A 23,011-nucleotide genomic window follows, 5' to 3' on the forward strand; every position below is an offset into this window, starting at 1 on the left:
GCAAGCAAAGCAGCTGTCAACAATTAAGTGAACATTCAAAATGGCCGAGCTTGTCGGCATAAGTGAGAGACATGAGTACCAACATAACGCCACAAAAAGATCGAAATTCGAATATACGTAACCCGCGAAAATTCAAAATTCGCGATACTTTTTGAACACACCTCGTATATATAAAATAATTACCCAGGCGAAAATATTTTTATACAAAGGAAGTACGTTTCTCGCGACATTGTGGGACAGTTGGTAACATGGCCGTAAATGGGCAATCTTTGGAGTGGGGAATATTGCCGTGGACGACAAAATCAATATTCTCGTACGGTTCGCATGCGCACTTTTGTCAAGAAACTTTGAACGTTTCGTGGCACATGCGCTGAGCGTAGGATTGAATGCATGTGCAAAGGTAGTATACCGATCTCTTATAATCTATAACCGGGGGCATGTTCCGAAATTAACAGTACTATCAATACTGTTTTATCGTTCCAAAATAAAATTTCTTGTGCTGTCGGCTACTGAAAATTACTAACCATTCTACATAAATCAATCCTAGGGAATTGCTGATTTGTGGTTGTTTTTACTCGATCCAAAGAAGTTGTATGTATAGAGTGAAAGAGCAAGCCATGAATACGTGAGCTAATAGAAAGAGACAGAACGAGAGACCCAAACAAATTTCAAAACTACACTAGATTGCGCTTAAGTAGTGGGGAGTAACCAATGAATATTATCCGCATTGCAAATAGCCGAACTTCCGTTCGTTCAATTCATATGTTTTGTATATTTCTGTCGTGTTATATTGTGTGTATTAAGAAACGTGTTAAAAAAGAAATAGAAGATTAATCTTTAAAATGCCACAAATTTGTGTAAAATATTGTAAAAATATTCGACGACCAGGTTTATATTTTTTTACCTAAGTATATATATCACAAATTTTTGTTCTGTACGAAACTATCTTTGATAAATTATGTTATTTGACGTTAAATTATGTTATTTAAATTTCAATATTTTGTACTTATGTATTATTTTATGAGAAATGTTATATTGTAAATATTTTTAATATGATACGTTTAGATTCCCATTTAAGAAAGAAGAAGTATTGGAGAAATAGATTGATACAGTTGAAGATAATTTTAAGCCTGTAAAACATAGTGTAATCTGTAGTGATCATTTTACCTCAAAAGATTATGAGATAAGACCAGGTGCCTACAAATCTAAGTTAAAAGAATACGCTGTGCCAATTTGCCATAACAACAATGACGATACGTCTTTTGTGAAGAAGAAACATACGTCTTTCGATACATCTTTCAATACATCTTTCGATACATCTTTTGTGAAGTTGGCGCAATTGTCCGTGTCACAAATAGCGGCATATCCTATCCATGCTTCAATTTTGCTATATCCCCACTACTTAAACGATCTAGTGTAATTTAGAAATCTGTGAGACACCCATCTGCATCCTTGTTTAATCGCGTATGCGCCAATAATTTTCGCAGTCAAGTGGAAAGATCAGAATTTGAGGAGAGCAATATATAATTATATATTTATTTATATATAAATATATATAATCATATATATTTATATATGGACATATTTTATATATAAAAAATATTTTTTCCCAGGTACACACTTCGAACAACAATAAATTCATCAATATTTGATAAACTTACTTGTGAAAACTTCGAGATGTATCAAAAGGAATAGGTTGCTTTTTGCACACAATATACGTTTTTGTCATTTTATTCTTTATGTCAGAGCGCTTTGCTTATTAAATTTCTCCTTTTCTTTATTTATCTAGCTATGCAGACTTCCTTTGAGAGTGATGTCTCCAAAAACCAGACGAGAGAAAGTGATCATCACCGAATGATGATACAAAATCCAAATAAATGCATAAAAATTATATGCAAGATTAATAAATTCTTGCTACAACATCATATTAAAGAATAAACTTCCCCTTAATAGTTTCAATACAGCTCAATGCGCGCGTAACATTAGACAAGGATAGAGATGACCCTTTTAAGCTGCGTTCGGGAATACACACCAAGTGCTTTCGAGTATCATTTTATCCTTGTTTAGCGTTCAGTAAGCAACAAAGACAAAACGACACTCTAAGGCACTCAGTGTGTATTCCTGAACGCAGTCTTAGAGACCCTATAATCAGAGACTGGCCATCAGAGGGGCCACTTTTGATTGCAACTGAATTTTTCGTCTCCCGCTTAAATTCAAACTGTAATTACTCTTTTCTTTTAAATATACGTAATATTTATTAATCAATATTATAAAAAATACTATAAATTTGTTTTAAATATTAATTTAAATAATATATGTTAAAATAATTTTTATATTTAATGTTCTCTCTTAATTATTAATATAATTTTCAATTTTCTTATGATTTTGTTATAACAAATATGTTACTTAACCTCACAAGGATACAAATTGTAGGCGTCCAATCTTTACGTCCAACATTTTTCGCTTATTTAGCATGACGTTTCGAATTTCTTGGGAACACTTTCATGATGTATCCTTTTGATGAGAAATTATTGCAAAAATTCAGCTGAACATCCACCATATTAAACTTTAATCACGCTGCACGCCGCTGCGTAAAGGACACTTACACATACATATTACACTAAACGTACTCTGCCATTTGTGAAAGAGGGAGATAGTGAGATGTTCCTTTCTCACTCGCAGGATTTTGACGAAATCTGGCTGATGGCCAGTCTCTTATTATAGTATAGGATCTCTAGGCCCTCTCATATTCTTTCTCTTTCTATTGCCTAACGTTTCCACTTACAGGAGTCCCATCAGGGGCAAATTAAGATTCATGCCACCCCTAGACATTTCTATTAAATCTTTGCCGCCCTTATTCAAGCCTCAAGTGTAACTTAAATTAATCAAATTTTATATTCTGCAAACTCTGCTTTCTTCTTATATTATTTTATGTAAAAAATTTTAGTTGATTGCGTCAGCCACTACAAGATAAGTTAAAAAATCTGTTTTACAAACGGCCGTCATTCTAAATTTGCCGCCCCTACACAATAGCCTAAATTAGGTTTGGAAGCTAATCCAGCCCTGAGTCCCATGCCTATTACATAAGTTGACTCGATCCCAAGAGGTGAGGCACATGCAATAAAAGCAGTACAGAGCGCAAAATTGAAGTTCTTGCAGAAGTTGCAGAGCAAGAGAACCATAAAAAAAAGAATCATAAATTTGGAATACAAGTTAAGACCGTATGAAATTGTAGGTAATACAGATAACAGTTTATACAATGAATTGTTTGAAAAAAAACTTGGATAAAAATAAAATAGTTTCCTATAGTTTGTTTATATACGTTGTTCATACAGGAGATTCTGCTTATAGTACAAATTATAATTTGTACTATAAATATATTTATATATATTTTTAGTGTTTTATATATAGTACAAATATTATTACAATTTTGTTAGAAAATTATTGAAATTATTCAACAAAAATTGTTGCTAAAAATGTAAGCCGAGAAATTATTTAAAAATAAACATTTTCACAGACGATTATTTTTCATTATTTACTTCATGATAAACGATTATTTGTTTCTAACTGCTTTGTATATATTATAATTAAATTGCACATATTTCTTTTCAGAAAATCATAGCTTTTTATATAATTTTCTTATAATTCGAAATGCCTCTGCATTTCGCTTTCTAGATTCGTATAAAGCTTTTGTATAGTTCTAACGTGCTTCTTTATGTATTGTTCAGCAGTTGAATTTTTTAAAGCTTTTTGTGCTGCGTCCGGAGCACCTTCTGCATGATTGTGATTATAAGCTGCTAAATAATAATATATAAAACATGTACTTAATTTTGTATGGACAGAATAAACACAAGAGAAAATAAAGTTCTATGAGATCGTAGTTTATTTTTTTTTATTTCTTAAAACTTACAACAATATATCATCATTCGAACTATTACATGGATTATTTTTAACCATAACTTTTATACAATTTAATAATAAAAATCGTCGATCTATTTTTAGTTTATATATGTCAAAATCGGTTAAATATTGAGGTTATTGTACAAACTACAAATAGTTTTCTTACTGTTTACACTGCTTTTCCATTCCAAAATCTAGTATATACTAGTAAAAATTTAAACTTTAGAATGCTAAAAGTCAGTCATTTCAGTAACAGCAGCGCCAGTACTTCCAGCTAATTTCGGAACGTTTCCAGGGACAGGCAGTGACAGGAAAACGCCACGCGCTTGTCTTTCCTCAAATGCCGATAAAAAGGTACTTCCCATGAAGTAAGAATAAGGAAACCAAAAAGATTACTAAAAGAGACTCGATTTCATAGCGCGCAAGCCTCAAAAGTGTTCCCGATTTATGATCCTCGTCTGTCAGCTTTTTTGGATCGATGGTCGCCATTTTAACGACCAACTCGATCCCTGAGCGCGACTTTAATTGAATTTGTTTACTTGCATGAAGTAAGAGGTTACGGACTTAGGAATAGAGAGACGGTGCATAACCTACAGGAGACGTTCGCGGCGGGAGGGGCCGTCATGTTGCTTTCAAAGATCGCACACATTAAAACATGAACAGTGTATGTGTGAAATAAACAGTACAGAATAATAAAGTTTAAAATTTTGTTAATCTTTTACATTAAATTTTTCTTTAATTATTTAATAACATATAATACATTTAGCAATGTAATAAGCTAGTATAACAAACATATTAAATAATATTTTGCACATAAAAACAAACTAAAAAATAAACTCTGATAAAATAAAAAATAATTTAAAATTTTTTTTTTCTTTTTTGCTTTAAACAAATAAAGTATCAATAAACACATACATCAATTGTATCAACAAAAAAAATTTTTTTTTATATTAATAAAAATAAAATATTACGTATTAATAAGATTAATATAATTTTTTACCTGTAAAAACTAATTTTTATATTTTGTTCCAATACTTTCTGAAATTTATTTTTATATTTGTCTAAGAATTTGTCGTGAAACATCCTGGTACTATGCATTTTACCATTTTTATTTTTGAAGAGTAAATTAACGTTGATGAATAAGACGAATGAGTTCGAATATTTAACCTAACTTTATAGCTGTCACACTAACACAGCGCAAATGGGATGTCACTGATACATATCTATGTATAAGTTTTTTGAAATCAAGATGGCGGAAAACGGTTCCCCCTGCATGCCTAGAGAACACCCCCTCTTGCCTAAAGTAGGGCTTTATGCTCCGTCCCTCTATTCCTAAGTCCGTGTAAGAGGTACACCCAAAGACTTTGATTCTGTCCATGAGAAAATTTTCCAAACTAAGAAGTCACCACTTTCTACATACTCGCAGTTCATGATTAATGAAACGACTAGAGCTTATTGGTCGTTACGTTAATCATGAACTGTAAGTTATGTAGAAAGATAGCGACTTCTCAGTTTGGAAAATTTCCCCATGGACAGAATCAAAGTCCTTGGGTGTACACTAGGTTCCACGAATGCCTTACCACATGAACTTGTACGCGTATCAAGGCATATTGATATGGTAGATTCGGCGTGTTCCGACTCTAGATATTCTTATATCATGCCTGTCATCTGGCGGTTATATTCAATTAAATTATTAACAATAATTTACCTCTTTTTGGTTTTAGTTAAATTTTTCTTAGATTAAAGTATATAATCAATTTTTAAGTCAAAATTAAATGTAATTGCTTTACTTTAAGAAAATTAATAAATGTACTATACAACTGATTTAAAAGGTATTATGTTTACTAAAAAATGCAGGTTTAAAAACACAATTTAATCTTATTAGACCGAACAGAACTTTCTAATAATTTTAATTGGACATTTTCAACAGGGAAAGAAGAATGATATCTAACATCTCTACAAATTTTTAAATTATACGCGAATTAATAGAAACGATTAAGATACGACTAATATTTATAAAACAAATATAGTAATATTCAAAATTTAATTTATGTAATTTTAACAATACTTTTATTAGATACACGGGGAAACCTAACCAATACCTGTCAATATGATAAATCATTTACTTTGATAAAGATTTTCTGCTTTTACATATTAAACACTCGTAAAACTACAAAAAACTATTTAAAACTATGTAGTCACTGAGTGAGAATGCGAAATCAGATTTGCACCAACGCGGCATCCTAAATTACAATATGACGAGGTTAATAACAAGAACTTATGTAGTATAATGTAGTAAGTTGATCCTATTACTGTACATGGCCTCCGTAATATTCGTTTTACAATAACCATACGCATGTGGTCCATCAAATGTAGTATTTTCGTGCGGGATTACAATAACCACATGAATTACAATTCCTAGACCGTACATCTTTTTTGTAAAGAAAGTGCAATAGTGTTTAGTGCAGTAGTGTAATGGTACAGTAATGCCGTAGTACTTCAAAATACTACTGCGCACTAATAGTGCTTAATAGTATTTTTCTACAAAGGAATATGACGCATCCAATATAATGTATTTTAATTACCATTTTTCAATGAATCATCTTAAAACTTCGAACATGAAGATTTTTAGACTTACGAATCACGTTAATCACAAAATTAACATTAAAATTCCGAAATTAAAGATGATGAATACAATATGGCAGACCAAAGTAGTAAATTCTGATGTTTTTCAAGGAATTGTTTTCAAATTTCAACCATGCGATTTTCGAAAAACTATGGCATAAAACATAGACATCCCAGATAGCAAGTTTTCTTCATGTTGCGACCAATTTGATAAAAATTATATTGCCTAAGTTTCTATCTTTATTGAGGAAAGCGACTTCCGCTTTTGCTTATGATTTTGCCGGCAATGTATGCCAGAAACAACTATGCGCAACCGGAGAGAAATAATTTCCCTCTTCTGTTTTATAATTATTCCCCAGATAACCAAGTTAGATTCAGCACATCGGGCAAATTAATGCATTGCATGTATTGTTGTAAATTTGCAAGCAATTTGCTGGCTATAGAATTTAATGTAAAACTGAGTCAGCAACAGGAAAGCAAAAACACATCAGTTAATAAAATGTTAAAAGCAAACATTTATTAATAATAACATATCATGTTGACAGCAAACTGTCGGTTCGTCATGAGCTTGCATTCGTATATGTCATAATGACAGCAGTATGTCAACAAAATGGCACGTATGATATCAAAAGTTTAATACAAGAAGTAGAATATTTGGTGAATATTGTTAAATATTCTAAATTGCAGCTTATTATCGACAATTTGGTGACATGACAATATTTGGTCCCGCCGTGTGTAAGACCCCACGCAAACAAGTGAGCTAGGCAGCCACGCCGCGGGATTTCTCGTGAGTTAAGTGCGGCCACAGGCGTTATATCTAGGCGCCACCGCGGCCGACTTTCCAATTTATACCAAGGTTCATACTTCAGTGAACCTTTAGGAGCTACCTGTTGTAATATCAAGACGAAAACTCGCTCTTATTTTTTTAAAACATGACGTGTGTATGAAACGCTGTTTCACATAAAATTTTATATTTTTTGGTGCAGAAATCCCGATCGATTCAGATTACTTTTTTTTAATTTTTCAATCGGTTTTAATCGCACACTTTCGGGAGAGAAGCATCTTGAGACTATACTAATATTCTGGTAAAAGAATTCTGCAAATATTGCAGCAGATATGGACAAATTTCTTGCAAGAATTTGACTGCAGAATCTTTCAGAAGAATTGAGTATAATGAGGAAACAGATTATAACGTCCTGTTGATAGAATCTTTCAGGAATCTGCTGCAATATTTATTGTAGTCTTGCAGAAAATTACTACTAGAGTAGTAATCAAATTGCCAACAACAAAGCTTCACGTGTAGATGTCATGTATGATGATGACTTGCTGATATTTTGATATCAAACACATCAGTTGAATGTAGTGCACGCATGATAACAATTTGCTGAATTTAAATAAAGACTTTAATGTCGTCAGAACAATAGACAGTTTGTGGAAACACCTTGGTTCTAGTTTGATGAAATTGAATGCGGAATAAGTGACAGCAATCTGATTACGGATACATTTGGCTATCAGGGTCTATTTTTATAATAACTTAAATTATTATATTATAATACACCTCATAATTCCAATGAGCAAAACAATATTTTTATATTTTAAAAAACAATTTTCGCAAAAAATTCCATTCTTAGGAATTTTTTTCGGAAATTCCCGGTCACCCATCCAAATCGCGACTTCGGTGAATGTTGCTTGACCTCTGTGATCGCTGCAAACTGATCCTTCGGGATGACCTGTGAACACTTTATGCTGGTTTGTGTATAATATAACTGGTAGATTAGATCAATATACTTTATCGAAAAAATGAAATATGTATAATTAAAGCATATTATTTATATAAACATGTATAAAATTATAGTTTTCACAAATGCGAAATAGCATCTGGAATAACTTTTGTTATTTGTTTAAATAAGAATGCAACTAGAATATATGTTAATATAATACAATAATTAAATTAAATACAAAAAAATTTTTATTAAAAAACATTTAAAAAATATGGTCTGCTCATTAGGATGTAGATCGAGGTTTCTTCATTTATGAACCTATTTCATCTATAATTTCACATGATTATATATCGGCACAATATAAAAAAGAATAAAAAAGCTGCGCAACGATAATGTAACGATAAATGTAACAATATCACTAGCTATTTTATTTGTGTGTCGTGTGTGTATCATCACATGTACATGTACATTAAATACACAGCCAAAAGTACCATTTTGTATTCTATTATAAGAAAAATATATGTGGCAGTCAAAACAAAAATTCATTAAATCATTAACGTATAATATATATTATTAAAACAGAATAAATCTTTTTACATTTACTATAAATAAACAAAATATTTATAAAAATGTTTACAAAATATTACTGCAAATATTTTTTTATTTATTATAAATAGTTATGTTAATATTTTTGTAAATATTTATTTTTTATTTACCATAAATATTTTAGAAAATATTTAATAAATATTTTAACAATACTTAGGATAAATATTTTTATAATCTTTTTCTGTCATGTACATAAAATATGTATAAAATATTTCTATAATATTTATAAAAAAATTATGATAAATATTTATTAATATTTATCGTAAATATTGTGTACTATCTGGGTATAACATACATATTTTATTAAAATATATTAAAATACATAAACATATCATTTTAATCAATTATAATGTTAACAAACATTTCTTTATATTTGGAGAAAATATTATAATAAAAAATTGTCAAAAACTATTTATAACAAGTTATTGCAAATTTTATACTAAGTTTTGTACACTATTGTCTTTCAGTTGCCTGAGAAACAGTTTCCTTCTTATTGCCTTTAGATAACCTTATACAAAAAGATTAGCGGCTGCGATATAATAACGTGACTGCAACCGAAGGGAAACTTGTAATTGGCAACTATTTCTCTTTTTGTGCAAAAAAAGCATTGCTATCTGGGATAGTACACCCAAGGACTTTGATTCTGTCCATGGGGAAATTTTCCAAACTGAGAAGTTACCACTTTCTACATACTCGCAGTTCATGATTAATGAAACGACTAGAGCTTATTGGTTGTTACGTTAATCATGAACTGTAAGTATGTAGAAAGATAACGACTTCTCAGTATGAAAATTTTCCCCATGGACAGAATCAAAGTCCTTGGGTGTACATCTGTGCATTTGAAGAATAAAGACAAGACTTATGTATATAAAAAGATTCTGTTTCCTGGGGGTTCTCTCTCGTTGGTGCATGCGTACATCTGAGAAAGGGAATTGGAAACATCAAAGGGAATTGGATACAGTAAAGAATATGCTAGGAATGTGCACATATTCTCTGTATATTCTAGAAATATTCATAGAAGATATACACATTCCTAGCATATTCTTTGCTGTATGCATTATAGACATATATAATACAAAAATTTTTCAAAATAGACTATAAATCAAATTTAAATACATATATTTTATAAATATAAAAACCAGCGAGGGAAAGTAACGAGTTTCTTGTAACGCCATTACTGTTACAGTAACTTTTTTTGATAACAAACTGGTAACAGCGTACCTTTTTATTTTTTATAACTATAACAGTAATACGTAATTACATTCTTCTAATAGCGGTAACAAATTTAACAGTTACTCTTATTGTTACTTTTTAATTTATGATATAATTTTCAATCTTTATTTTTCAATCAATATTCATATCTCGTTGTTATATTTTGTACATTTGAAAAAAAAAAATTAATAATAGGCCAGTTGCCTACATCTGAAATTTAATTATAACTGATTAAATGAGAAAAGAAAAAACTAGCTAAGAGATTTGTTAGGTTTTCATTAAAGCAAAACTTCCTCAAATTCAAGTGACCACAACGATTTTTTTAACTTTGATCAATAAAAATTGGCTTCTGAATCTGGAAAAGAACTGCAACAATTTTTAAAATCAAAACAGTCTAACATCCAATTATTAAAGTATTTTCCCAAATTAAAAAAAGTATTTATTAAATTTAATACGGCGTTACCTAGCAGTTCATCAGTCGAAAGACCTTTGTGATGTAATTAACTTTCTATTATAAATATTCTATATGAATATTATCCTGAAAATTTTACATAAATTTTATACTTTTATTTATTTTAAAAATTGTAGATTTAAAATTATATTAAAATTTTCAAACATAATCTAATTTTATTTTAAAATTAAAAAAAGTAACGGAAAAGTAACGAATCGTTACTTTCTATGTAACACTACGGTAACGAGTTACTTTTGAGAATCAGTAATGAGAGTTACTTTTTTGATTCGATAGCAAGTAACAGTAACGACTTACTTTTAAAAAGTAACTTTTCATTCTCTGATAAAAACAATATTAATGGTGTAATAGAATGAATTCCACCGTCGAAGTTTTAATTCCTTGAAAAACATCAAAATTTACTATTTTAGTCTGCTACATTGCATTCACCTTGAATTTCCTTAATTTTCGAAATTCTGATGTTAAATTCGTGATCAATGAATTTAAAAGCCTTTATGGTCAAAATTTTAAGATAATGAAAAACAGTAAAATACACTGTATTGGATCTTATGGAATCTGCCATTTCTGAAAAGAATCTAAAGTAATGACAAATTAATGATATTTTATTGAAAGTAATGAATTTTTGATGAAATTATTAAAATGTTTCAAATTAAGTGAAAGTACAGAAAAATGTCAACAAAATTTTATTCAAATTTTCTAAAGATATTAAATATACAATGTACTATTATTTACATATGCAAAAATAATTTTGCATATTTGAAAGATTATTATCTTGCAAATTCAAAAATACACAATCAAAAATATATTTACATAAGATACTTTCAACCAGCTCGTGGGCACATTGACAACAGTTTCGAGCTGGTGAAAAATTTAAACAATGTACAAATTAACAGTGAGTTCCAATTGATATCATTGGACGTGGTGTCATTGTTTACGAACGTTCCTGCGGAATTAGCTGTTAATAGTATTCACAAGAGATGGAACTTCATCTCGCAACATTGTAAGATTTCTCGAGATGAGTTTGTTGGGGCTGTTTGTTTTGTTTTTGACTCGACCTTTTTTTAAATTCGACAACCAATTTTATAAACAAAATTTCGGGACTCCGATGGGCTCACCGCTGTCTCCTATCATAGCCGATTTCATTATGCAGGATTTGGAGGTACTTGAAATGATTGATTTTCTTTTAACCTTTTATTATCGATATGTAGATGACATTATAACAGCAATTCCACTACTGTATATTGATACGCTACTGAATAACTTCAACGCGATTCATCCAAGATGAAAATTTACTATTGAGATCGGCGGAAATAGAATTAATTTTTTAGACACTACGATTTTAATTTGTGACAATAAGATTAAATTTGACTGGTTCCACAAACCTACATTTTCAGAAAAATATCTGAATTTTTTGTCTCAACACCCACTCTCACAAAAAAGAGGTGTGATCATGGGCATGGTTAGATTAGGATAGAGCATTCTTCTTGTCACATCCTGAATTCTACCAAAAGAATCTGGAGTAAACATTTTATTGAATAATAACTATCTGTTAGATTTCATTTTTAAAACTATAAAAATAAAATTAAAAAATCTAATTTACAATCGTAATGCCAAACAGAAAGACTCTATCGAGGATTTTGAATCTGAACATACAAAAAACTGGTTCACGATTCCTTTTATTGAATCAGTATCTAATAAATTCAAAGGCATTACAAATAACATTAACTCTGGATCAGCATTCTACAGTCTCAACAAACTCGGCATTTTCATCAAGGTTCGTAAAGATCCCCTGCAAGACACGTCCAAAAAGAATGTGGTTTACAAAATATCATGTAAGGATTGCAATGCTTCCTATGTGCCAGACAGGGAGACAATTAAGCACAAGAATCTCTGAACACCGTCGACATATTCGCAGAAACACAACAATTAATTCTGTTATCATGGATCACAGGTTGCATTGCAGTCATGATTTTGATTGGGACAATGTACATACGAGTTCTTGATGTTCAGACACAGATATCTATCTAACAACTAAATCGCTACCTTCGGCTGAATAGCTGTGTCCGGCAGGATATCCGGATTCGGCCATCTTACCCAACAAGAAAATGGCGTCTACGCGTAGATTAGGTTAGTGCGTATGTGTTTGACAGGTTTGACAACTAAACCGGTTAACCGCTGAGCACCGTTGAGCATATTAATTGCGATTATCGAGTGTGTTTTTTCGATATCGTGCCATAATGACAAGCAAGAGCGGCATTAGAGCGGCATTGGAGCTGCCATTTTGTTGTAGGTAACATGGCTGAAACCGGATATCCTTCCTGCCTCAATACTGTCATATGCTAATGCCACAGGTTAGCGATCTAGTTTAGTATAGATATCTGTGTGTTCAGAAGAACATTTTCAAACGACTAACTTCAGAAATGTTACACATCAAATCTCAGAGAGAGCGCTTGAATTTACAAATAGGTACAGACTTTCTCGATTATGCCTATTCCGTGATCTTAGACAAGTTATAATGGTTTTGTGACCTCTCGTATACATATCGGCTATGATCTCTTTCTCACTTGTGTTTGTACCGTTGACGAGGAAACATCGACTATCCCTGTGCTATTATTTATTATATTTATTATATTTATTTGGTTTTATGTCCGACTTATAATATTTGAAGATGTGTGTTATTTATTATCTTACATATTTGACGTCAATTTAAAGGCCTTGATTTTGGCAGTCGCAGGTGAATTTTTTGATAATCTTATTTTATAACTTCCGATGATTCATTACCACTGCTCACCACAGATTACGACATGATCGTTCGTTTTGTCCATCTTGGTTGTCAATATTGATGGATCACTATTTTCAATTTTTGAACATGTGGAAGCGACGTTACGGCTTGTCAATTTCTTACTTTTAAGTCGGAGACAACCTGCTGAATAGTAGAAGTTTTTTCCTGTCTGTCAACGCGATCACTACTCTACACGACTCTTAATACAACGTTAATTTTGAATCGTTGAGAACGACTTCAAGAGAAGTCAAAACGCGTCCAATATTTGTATGCATATTTATGTGCTAAAAGGGAAATACATGTACTATTATTATTGACGCACCAACTACCGCGTTTGACTCGCATTTCCTACGTTTTATTCTCTAATTTTCAAAAATATATTATCTATTTTAATAGATAATATGAACAACAACATCTGTACGAAGATACAAAATAGAAAATAAGATTATGTTTCAATTTAATTGTTGTAAACATATACAGAAGATTTGATAGGTGTCCTTAAAGCAAATTAATATTTAAATATTTATAATTAAAAAAACGTAACTTTAACATAATTATATTAATCTTTATTTTTGTTTCATTTTATCATCTAGAATAATTTCTTAAATTTTCTCCCACATGTTGTCACACACCTATTTCTTTTATTTAATTTAAATTAATTCTAAAAAATGATTTCTTTTTTTAATGAAAATATCATATATTATAAACGATAACAAAAATTTTCGAAAATAAAACTACGTTGTCTAATGACGGTGATGATATAAATTGATTTTTCGGAGTCAAGTCAGAGTTGTTTAACCCATTTACGCAGCGAACATCACAAGCATCAAATATCTGCTACATAATTACGTAATCCATTAGATTAGAATCCAATGAGTATTTTCGTAATATTTTTATGGAATCTTCTGGCAGCAAGCAAAAACGTCTTTTTGTAAAAACTCGAATGTGAACGACGCAATTAAATTTATTGTCTATCAACGCAAAAAATATGAATAATACATAGTAGAAAACATTTTGAATTTATGCTAAAACTAATTTTTGTTCGAATTTTTGTATTAAATTTTTAACATATTTAACTGTTAATTTAACATAATATGATTTAAACATTTTGTGTTAAATTAACATTTAACATTTTTTAGTGTTAAAATAACACAAATTATGAACAAATAAACAAATTACATCAAAGTAACGTAGTTTTTATACATAAAGTCCAAGATAACGAACGTGTTAACATAATGTTATAAATATTAATTTTATTGAAGAAATATGTTTTTATATTTCATTTCCAAACTGTGTCAAAGTGTTACATTTTTTGTTAATTTTTTACATAATATTTGTTCTTTTTTAATATATTTATGTTGTGTTAAATCAACAAAAAAGTAAACCATTTAAGATATGCGATATATATTAAATTTGACACAAATTTTTCAATTCTTTGGCGTTATCAAGGTTAAGTATAATATTTTAACTATAATTAATGGCTTATAAAATTAATTTAGTTAAAAGTGGCATGAATGAGAAACTAATTCTGTCAAAATTTTCTTTAAAATTAAATTAAATGAAATTATATATATAAATTTGAAAAGCATTATTTACATTAAATTAAAATATTAGAACTCTTAAAAATTAAATATTTTATTTGTAAATTAAATTTTTATAAAGTACAAAAAAACAATTTTTTAAATATTTTTTTTTTATAGGTAATTTTTAATTTAAGGAAAAAGTTAGTAAATTATAATTCACGTATTTCAAAAATAATTAGTTAAAGTTAAAAATTAACTTATTTAAAATTAACTTATAATTAAGTTAAACCGGAAATGGGAATATAACTTTAAAAATGTAATGCGTCATTGTACTACTTATAAAAAATAACTTACTACCATTATTTGTTACAGATTTTAAGACGTAACATGTTATCGTTACCGTTGAAAAATAACAGTTCGTTATTTTTTTTGTTACTTTGTTGTCATACTAAAATATTAGAAAAGTAATTATTTGAAAAAGATGAGCTATCAAGAGTCAACGCGATTATCGGTGCGCAAAATAATTAAAAAATCTTTCCGTTATGTTTAAACACAATAATAATGTAATAAAATTCGAAATTATACGCCATTATATTTTGGTGGTACGATGTCTGAAAATGATTTTAATACCATAATCATGCAAGCAACAAATTCTTTGACGATCGAGCAATCTTAGTGCTCGAACCGCGCATTCTTTGGATAAACAAATTATTTCCAGTGCGTTACAGTTAGCAACAAAATCGAATCTTGTTATATTTTGATGGTACGGTCAGAGAATGATTTTAATACTATAATCATGCAAGCAACAAATTATTTGACGATCAAATAACGGGCCTTAAAGCACAACGCGTCGTTTCATCAAAAACTAGTTATTCTCAACGTTGCTATTAAAAGAAATTAACAAATTTTGGTATTTTATTTTTATATAACCATTCAATATATTTTTCCTAGTATAGGTCCAGTTTAATGGTAAATTAGTTTTCTCTTTAAATTGTTGATATTTCATTTTTTATGTATAAAATATTTGAATTATTTGTAATTTATTTAAATTATTAATTTATTTTATGATACAAATTAGCACAAAATCGGTAGTAATTATATATAAAAAATTTCTTATATATAACAATAAATTTGTTTAAATAACATATGTACAATATTATTTTAAATATATTAGTACAAAACTAATTATAGCTGTTATTACTTTTATTTTTTTCTTTTTTTATGATCGTACTAGCTTTATATTAACCTATTAAACATTTTGGTCATAATGTTGCAGAAACATCATGCTAACATCTCAGCAACAGCTAATGTCCCTCTTCTACAATGTTTTAGCAAAATGTTTTCTTTGTAACATTATTGCAATGTACAGATAACGTAACAATCAATTTTACGTTACTTGTGCGTTGCAATAACGTTACAAAGTAAACATTTTGTTGAAACATTCTAGAAGAGGGACATTAGCTGTTGTTGAAATGTTAGTATGACATTTCTGCAACATAAGGACTAAAATGTTTAGTGGGAAGTTAACAGCGCCATGAGTTTTTTTTTAAACGACACGAAATACAAAATTGCTTCTTACGGAGCAAATTAGCACAAAATGAGCACTAAATCATTCAATGCGTCCCGTTCGATTTTACTCAGTTGGTCCTGGTAGTTCGACAGAAGTGAGTTAAAACATTATTTTTGTAAATAAGTATAAACACATATTTTTTGCTTATTTTCACATATGTGGAATAATATCTGAAGAAACTTTTCTGTTACTCGTACTAGTCGTACTTTAATTAGAGTAAAAAAGAGCATAATCAAAAAGAGCCACTAATTAAATTATACATGAAAAATGTTTTTAGCGAATTATTTCCAATTGGTGTTTTAAATAAACAATTAATGTAAACTAAATATTTAATTTATATTAAATAAGTGCTATAAAATAAATATTTTAAAAAATTATATTTAAAAATATTTAAAAAATATTATTGCATAATTTTTTGTGAACTTTCTTAATATAATATTTTGATGCCTAAATTTTGTAAAAAGAAAACATTCTTTTCACATATTTTAAATATATTATATGAAAAATTTGTTATATATTTGATAACTTAAAGTGCTTTGCTCAAATAGAAATTACTTCTATACCTGAAAATAACAGATATGAAGATACTCGTAGATAGCAAGATCAACAAATTTTCTCTCCGTGGTATGTGGGAGTCGTTTAAGAGCTCCCGCACCAGCAATCTCTCGATAATCTTGATTACATTTCATTAGACAAAGTGTTTCCCTCACTTTTCTCTCGTAAAAGTGCAAATCTTCGATATCTTCCGCAAAAATCGGCGAGGAACCTGACGCCTCGGCTTTACATTTTCGCCGGCAAATCGTCACCATGCGTTTATACATTTTATATCTATAAAATATTATATAAATTTATACATTAAAAGTATGTTTTATTATACGCATTGCACTAGTACTCAAAGAAATTTCGTAATATTAATTGATATTTTGGAATATATTTGATATAAAATATTCTTTGGAATATGAAAATTTTTATTTTTTCGATAATTTAATTATTTGATTTTTTTAAATCAAAATATCTAATAATTATTTACACTGTGTATATTTATATGTACAATTTATACTTTTCAATTGTTTTTTGATACCATGTTCTTATTAAAAAAAAAACACTCATTTTGTTAAAAAATATTTTTCTTAAAAAATTTATTGTAAATTTTATATTATTAAAAATACGTAAAAAATTAAAAAATCTATCTTCTTCAAAAAAGTTATGAAAAAATAAAAAGTTTAAAAATTCTTAAAAAGGTTGTAAAAAAAGCGCTTTTTTTTAAACAAAACATAAAATTAAGAACTCAATATTTAGAATACATTAATGAGTGCTCATGAATTATTTTTTCTCTAAACTTATAAATTATTAATAAAGATAAAAAATATATATTTAATAAAAATCCATGTATTTTTCTATAACTTTCTTAAAATGAGATTCGGAAAAAGAAACTTTAAAAACTTCAAAGCGGAATAATAAAATATAAAAGTAATTTTAAAAATTTAGTCTTTTCTTTAAAAAAAGTTCCGAAAAAATGCGCTAAATTTTTAACGCTCTAGAGAGCCAATGCACTCCTTTTATACCCATGCAGAGCATCATTAAATCCCGCGACGCAGCTGTCCCACTCTTCCTCGAGATAAGCTTGGACTGCGTTTTCGAAGATCTCAGCGAGCGTAGTATTGCGTACGCGTTGCACTTCACGCGGTATCAATCTGTCACTGTCGATCTCATTAATCTTGATCTTATCATTGTCAACATAACATGTGCACACTCCGAAAATCACGAGTGGTAGAATGAGCTTCATCCTCTTGCGACTTCTCCCAATGGACTGCACTGAATGACCATGAATGACTGAATCATGTCGCGCCACTCGCCGGCTTGCGTTGGCTGATCCCGGCTCCAGCGTATCGCCAGCCAACTTATGGAACGCGTACATACATACGCGTGAGATGCGGTCCACGTGAACTATAATATATACTGGAAGCTGGCACTCCAATAGGAAGAAAAGAAACAGATGTGGGACAAGAGAGAGGGTATCATGATACATTCCCGTCTCTTCCTACTGTAAGATAAAAAAAGACGGGAAAATAATTTTAACCAATCACAAATCAGTTAAACAAAGAGAGAAATATCCCACGGCAACTATTTCTTTCTCTCTACGTACACGGTTTTGGCTCGACCTCAAGTATAGCAGAGCCTTTCAACATAGATTATAGTTCACTAGGCTCGCACTAAAAACATTAGAGCATAGAGCATGGACTGCGCGTGTAAAATCATCCGTGTATAATACAATTGGACGACTAAAACTAGAATGATAAAACGCGAAAACGGCTTTCTATTTAACGGTGTAATTAATGTTGATCTGCCGAGGCTCCGAGTTCGAAAAACATAATTTGATTGTGTAACAAAGATTGTGTAAAATAAAAAATTAAAATTATTGTATAGTAACATAATCTTATTCAAAATTAATATTTTATACATTATATACAGGGTGTTCAAAAAGTCCCGGACTGGCGAAATATCTCGAAAACTAAGCATTTTAGAAAAAAATGTTTCAGATAAAAGTTGTAAGGTTTCGAAAGATCTATTTACTGATCTTATCAGTTTGACCTTGGATGGCGTCGCCAAGGTCAGATCGAAATCACATTAACTTTTTTAAATGGAACTGCCTTCTTTTTATTGCATATTCTTGTAGCTCATCTCGAGACCTTTCCAAAACACTATAAACAAATGTATTTTCGTTAAGTATTTTTCGAGTTGTGAAGCTTGAAAGTTACAGTACATTACAGCTTTCAAGCCTCACAACTCGGAAAATACTCAACGAAAATAAACTTTCTTGTAGTGTTTTGGAAAGGTCTCGAAATCGATTACAAGAAAATGCAATAAAAAATATGCAGGGTGTTCAAAAAGTCCCGAACCGGTTGAATGTCTTGGACTTTTGAGCGAAAAATTCAATTTTGATAAAGGTCCGTATTCTAAATTATTTAATATTTTTTAATTAAACAAAGTTAAATTTAATGACTAATAAAATTAATTTACTTTAAAATTTGCATAAATGAAAAACTAAATTAAAGTTAATTTTAAAAAACAATGTATTAAATTACAATGTAATTTTTAGAATTAGATTATTACATAGTTGTTACAATATATGGATCATCAAAAATAAATATAATATATATTATATTTGTAAATTAAGTTTATGCAATATAACTAAGAAATATTGCTATTTATTTATAAATATATTTTTTTCAATTTTCTTTTTTATATGATTAAATTTTTACAGTAAAAGTTATACTATAAAAGCAGATAGAAATCTTTTTCAGGACCGCTTGATAGTTGCGATGACAGAGTCTCTGAAGGTGAATTTTGGAACGCAAACTAAACTTCCGCGCATTATCCATACTTAATCGCTGTGCGTGAAAAGATTCACGTGAACTCTCTATGAGTGAAAAATAAAAAAATGAAAAGTGAAAAGTGAAACGTGAAAAGTTCCACGTGAAATTACATGATTGATCCCCTGATTGGGCATTACTAATCATAGCGGCCGATGCCTAGAGTAATTCCGTTGGTTGGGTTAGATTAGATTACGTGATTGGTGGTGTCCAATCGGGTATGTGCGCAACTCTCACCATGCATTACAGTGCCCTCACAATGTGATGGGCACATGTGTGAACGATTCGTATGTACTTGACCGAAGCAAAGTTCCGGATGAAGAAATGACTATTTTAAATCGTTTGTATTTCGTTTGAAGAGTTATGAAGTGCATTTGAAAAGGTTTGTGAGTCCTTCAATTAATTGTAATTAATTTTTTATTTTTACACCGTGTATTTGGCTGAAAAAATTAACCGGAGCTAAATTAAACAAAAATCTTGTATGGATTCGTTTGTATTTCGTTTGAAGACTTTTGAAGTGTCGTCAGAAACGTTTGTGAGTTATCCAGATAATTTTAATAAAATATTTTAAAGTCATGTAATTGACCGAAATATAGATTCCAGGCGCTACTGGTCCTGAAGTACCAGCAGGCGCGTTCGGTGTAATCTCTAGTATTTCGATACTCCTGGTTCTTTCTTGACAGTAAGGATAAACAATGTGCAGTCACAGTAAGTCACATATTTCCAAAATATCTGGGGGGGCTATTACGGTTTCTGAAACGAGGTGAAAATTACAAAAGTGAGCAAATTCATTAGTTGTTGATCAATAAAGTTATAGATATTCTAGTAAATTTGTTCACTTTTGTAATTTTCATCTCGTTTTAAGAACCGTGATAGCCCCCCTGAGAAGGTGCAATTGGTGTTGCAAAAGCGAATTGGTATTTAATCAACGAGATTCAGAGACGGAAGCACAAGCCCAGGATGATCCTTCCCGAGAAAGCAGTCTCCGTACTTTGTCTGGAACCAAGATTCATAACTCCAGCGATTAGAACCTGTTCGGATGCACTCAAATGCAAAGTACAATAGAATTAATTTTTTCAGAAAGATGAAAATGTATTTAATATTTACACATAAAATAACATTGGATCCAAGATCCTTGACGATAGTTGATGCATCTTTATTTATTTTTGCAAGTAATTTTTTTGGATGCTGTATTGATTTTATGTTCAACGCACTATATTTTATTGCAGGTTTGTCGTGCCATGAGATATTTTCCTCCTGAACAATGCAGTATGGTCAATGTTAAAGTGATCGGGTGTTTACTGTTTGTATGTGATGGCGACACACTATAGTTATACCGGTGATTCAAGAACAGATTGGAATATTCCATCTGCGACTTGCTCTCTTTGGCGAAAGGATATTTCTTGATGCATTCGACTTTATTTGATAATCTAACGAGTTTGTATGAAAATGTCTTAGAAGTATGGGAGAACATACAGAGGAATGCCATTGAAATGCATGGTAATTTGTTATTTACATATTTTAATTACTGTTTAACAAGTAGTACACAGATAATTTCCACATTATTGAATCTTGCACTTAGCTAGACTGGTCTTTTTTAAGCTCAAGATAAAATTATACTGAGTCCTGCGGATAGTTGGTAACATTTGTAGACTCGACGCAATTAGAAACATATCTAAACCACGGTAGGACAAAGGATAAAAAATTTGATCAAGATCTTATGATTCTGCGATAAAGAATGCGATGTTTTCCTCCAAAAATGCACTCCATCAACGTTGCCAAACCAGCAACGTTGATGTAGTGCATTTCTTAGGGTATGATTTCTGGAGTAGAATATCTGTCAGAAGGGAATAGAGTCAATTATGATAAATATACTAATCATGATTTATTCTAACCATGTTTTAATCTGAAACTGTACATAATAAAATTCCCATTATGCAAAATACCTTGTACCATACAAAAAAACCTATTTGTAATACAGGTAAAATTATATTGTTACTGCAAAGAGCTATTGTTACAATTGTATAATCAATAAATCTTCCATTTAATTAAAAAAATTGACTTCTAGTTAATTTTAGCCGACTGTTTCGTACATTTACCCCGAGAATTTTAAGGTCGCTATTTAAAATCAGGCGTTGAAGCCAATCCGTTGCTATATCGTTCGACGTCTTACAAAGTTAACGGCATTACATAGTAAATAATTAGTTAATTCACGTAGAAATACATTAAGCATTTGCCATTTTAAAAAAGAAGAAAAGACAACGGATTGTAGCCTCGTTACTATTCAAATTATTATACATTTATTACTTATAATATGTACTTAATGTTATCGATCAAAGCACTTATCACGCAGTTAAAACCATTGATACATATTGCACAATTGTACTTTTCATTACTCGGCTGTATCACTGTTCTTCATACAAATATATATATATATAGATATTAACAAATAAGATGTTATTATCGCGGCCATAGACATAAGTTAAGAATCCTGCTATTTATATATGTATTATTTTCTCACTTTTGTAACTATCTCTCCTAAGTATCAGACTCTCTTACGTATCAATAAGCTTTGTACATTTCTATTAGAATAATGAGAGATACGGACGTTTGTTGTAGTGTAAAGATTATCCAAATTATTACACATTTATTACTTAAAATATGTACTTAATGTTATCGTTCAAAGTACTTCTATCACGCAGTTAGAACCATTGATACATATTGCACAATTGTACTTTTCATTATTCGGCTGTATCACTGTTTTTCATACATACATATATATATATATATATATAAACAAATAAGATGTTATTATCGCGGCCATAGACATAAGTTAAGAATCCTGCTATTTGTATATGTATTATTTTCTCACTTTTGTAACTATCTCTCCTAAGTATCAGACTCTCTTACGTATCAATAAGCTTTGTACGGGTGACACTCTTTTGGACACAGTACAATTGGACACCAACCAATCATCTTGACTTATCTAACCAAACCAACGGAAAAACTCTAGGCATTGGCCGCTGTGAGTGGTGGTGTCCAATCGTGCGGTGTCCAATCGTGCGCACTCCGCTTTGTACATTTCTATTAGAATAATGAGAGATACGGACGTTTGTTGTAGTGTAAAGATTATCCAAATTATTACACATTTATTACTTAAAATATGTACTTAATGTTATCGATCAAAGTACTTCTATCACGCAGTTAGAACCATTGATACATATTGCAC

General features: G+C 30.2%; 1 protein-coding gene and 1 long non-coding RNA gene across 3 annotated transcripts in view; one reads left to right on the forward strand and one right to left on the reverse strand.

Annotated features, from left to right (window-relative positions):
* Positions 1–18,561, reverse strand: part of LOC105202130 (cartilage-associated protein-like) — a 35,771-nt gene extending 17,210 nt beyond the window's left edge. For both annotated transcript variants that reach the window (XM_039447425.1, XM_039447428.1), the window contains exons 1-2: positions 17,974–18,561; positions 16,972–17,236 (exon numbers count right to left, since the gene is read on the reverse strand). In XM_039447425.1, the coding sequence (XP_039303359.1) occupies positions 16,972–17,236; positions 17,974–18,437 (729 nt within the window). In that variant the 5' untranslated portion in view covers positions 18,438–18,561. The remainder of the gene's footprint in view (positions 1–16,971; positions 17,237–17,973) is intronic.
* On the forward strand, positions 12,878–13,640 carry LOC113005394. Its single transcript, XR_003269473.2, has 2 exons — positions 12,878–13,267; positions 13,330–13,640. It is a non-coding gene; the product is annotated as an uncharacterized LOC113005394 (long non-coding RNA).
* Positions 18,562–23,011: the final 4,450 nt, after the last annotated feature.

This window comes from Solenopsis invicta, chromosome 1 (assembly GCF_016802725.1).
Source record: "Solenopsis invicta isolate M01_SB chromosome 1, UNIL_Sinv_3.0, whole genome shotgun sequence".
In the NCBI taxonomy this organism is placed as follows: domain Eukaryota; kingdom Metazoa; phylum Arthropoda; class Insecta; order Hymenoptera; family Formicidae; genus Solenopsis; species Solenopsis invicta.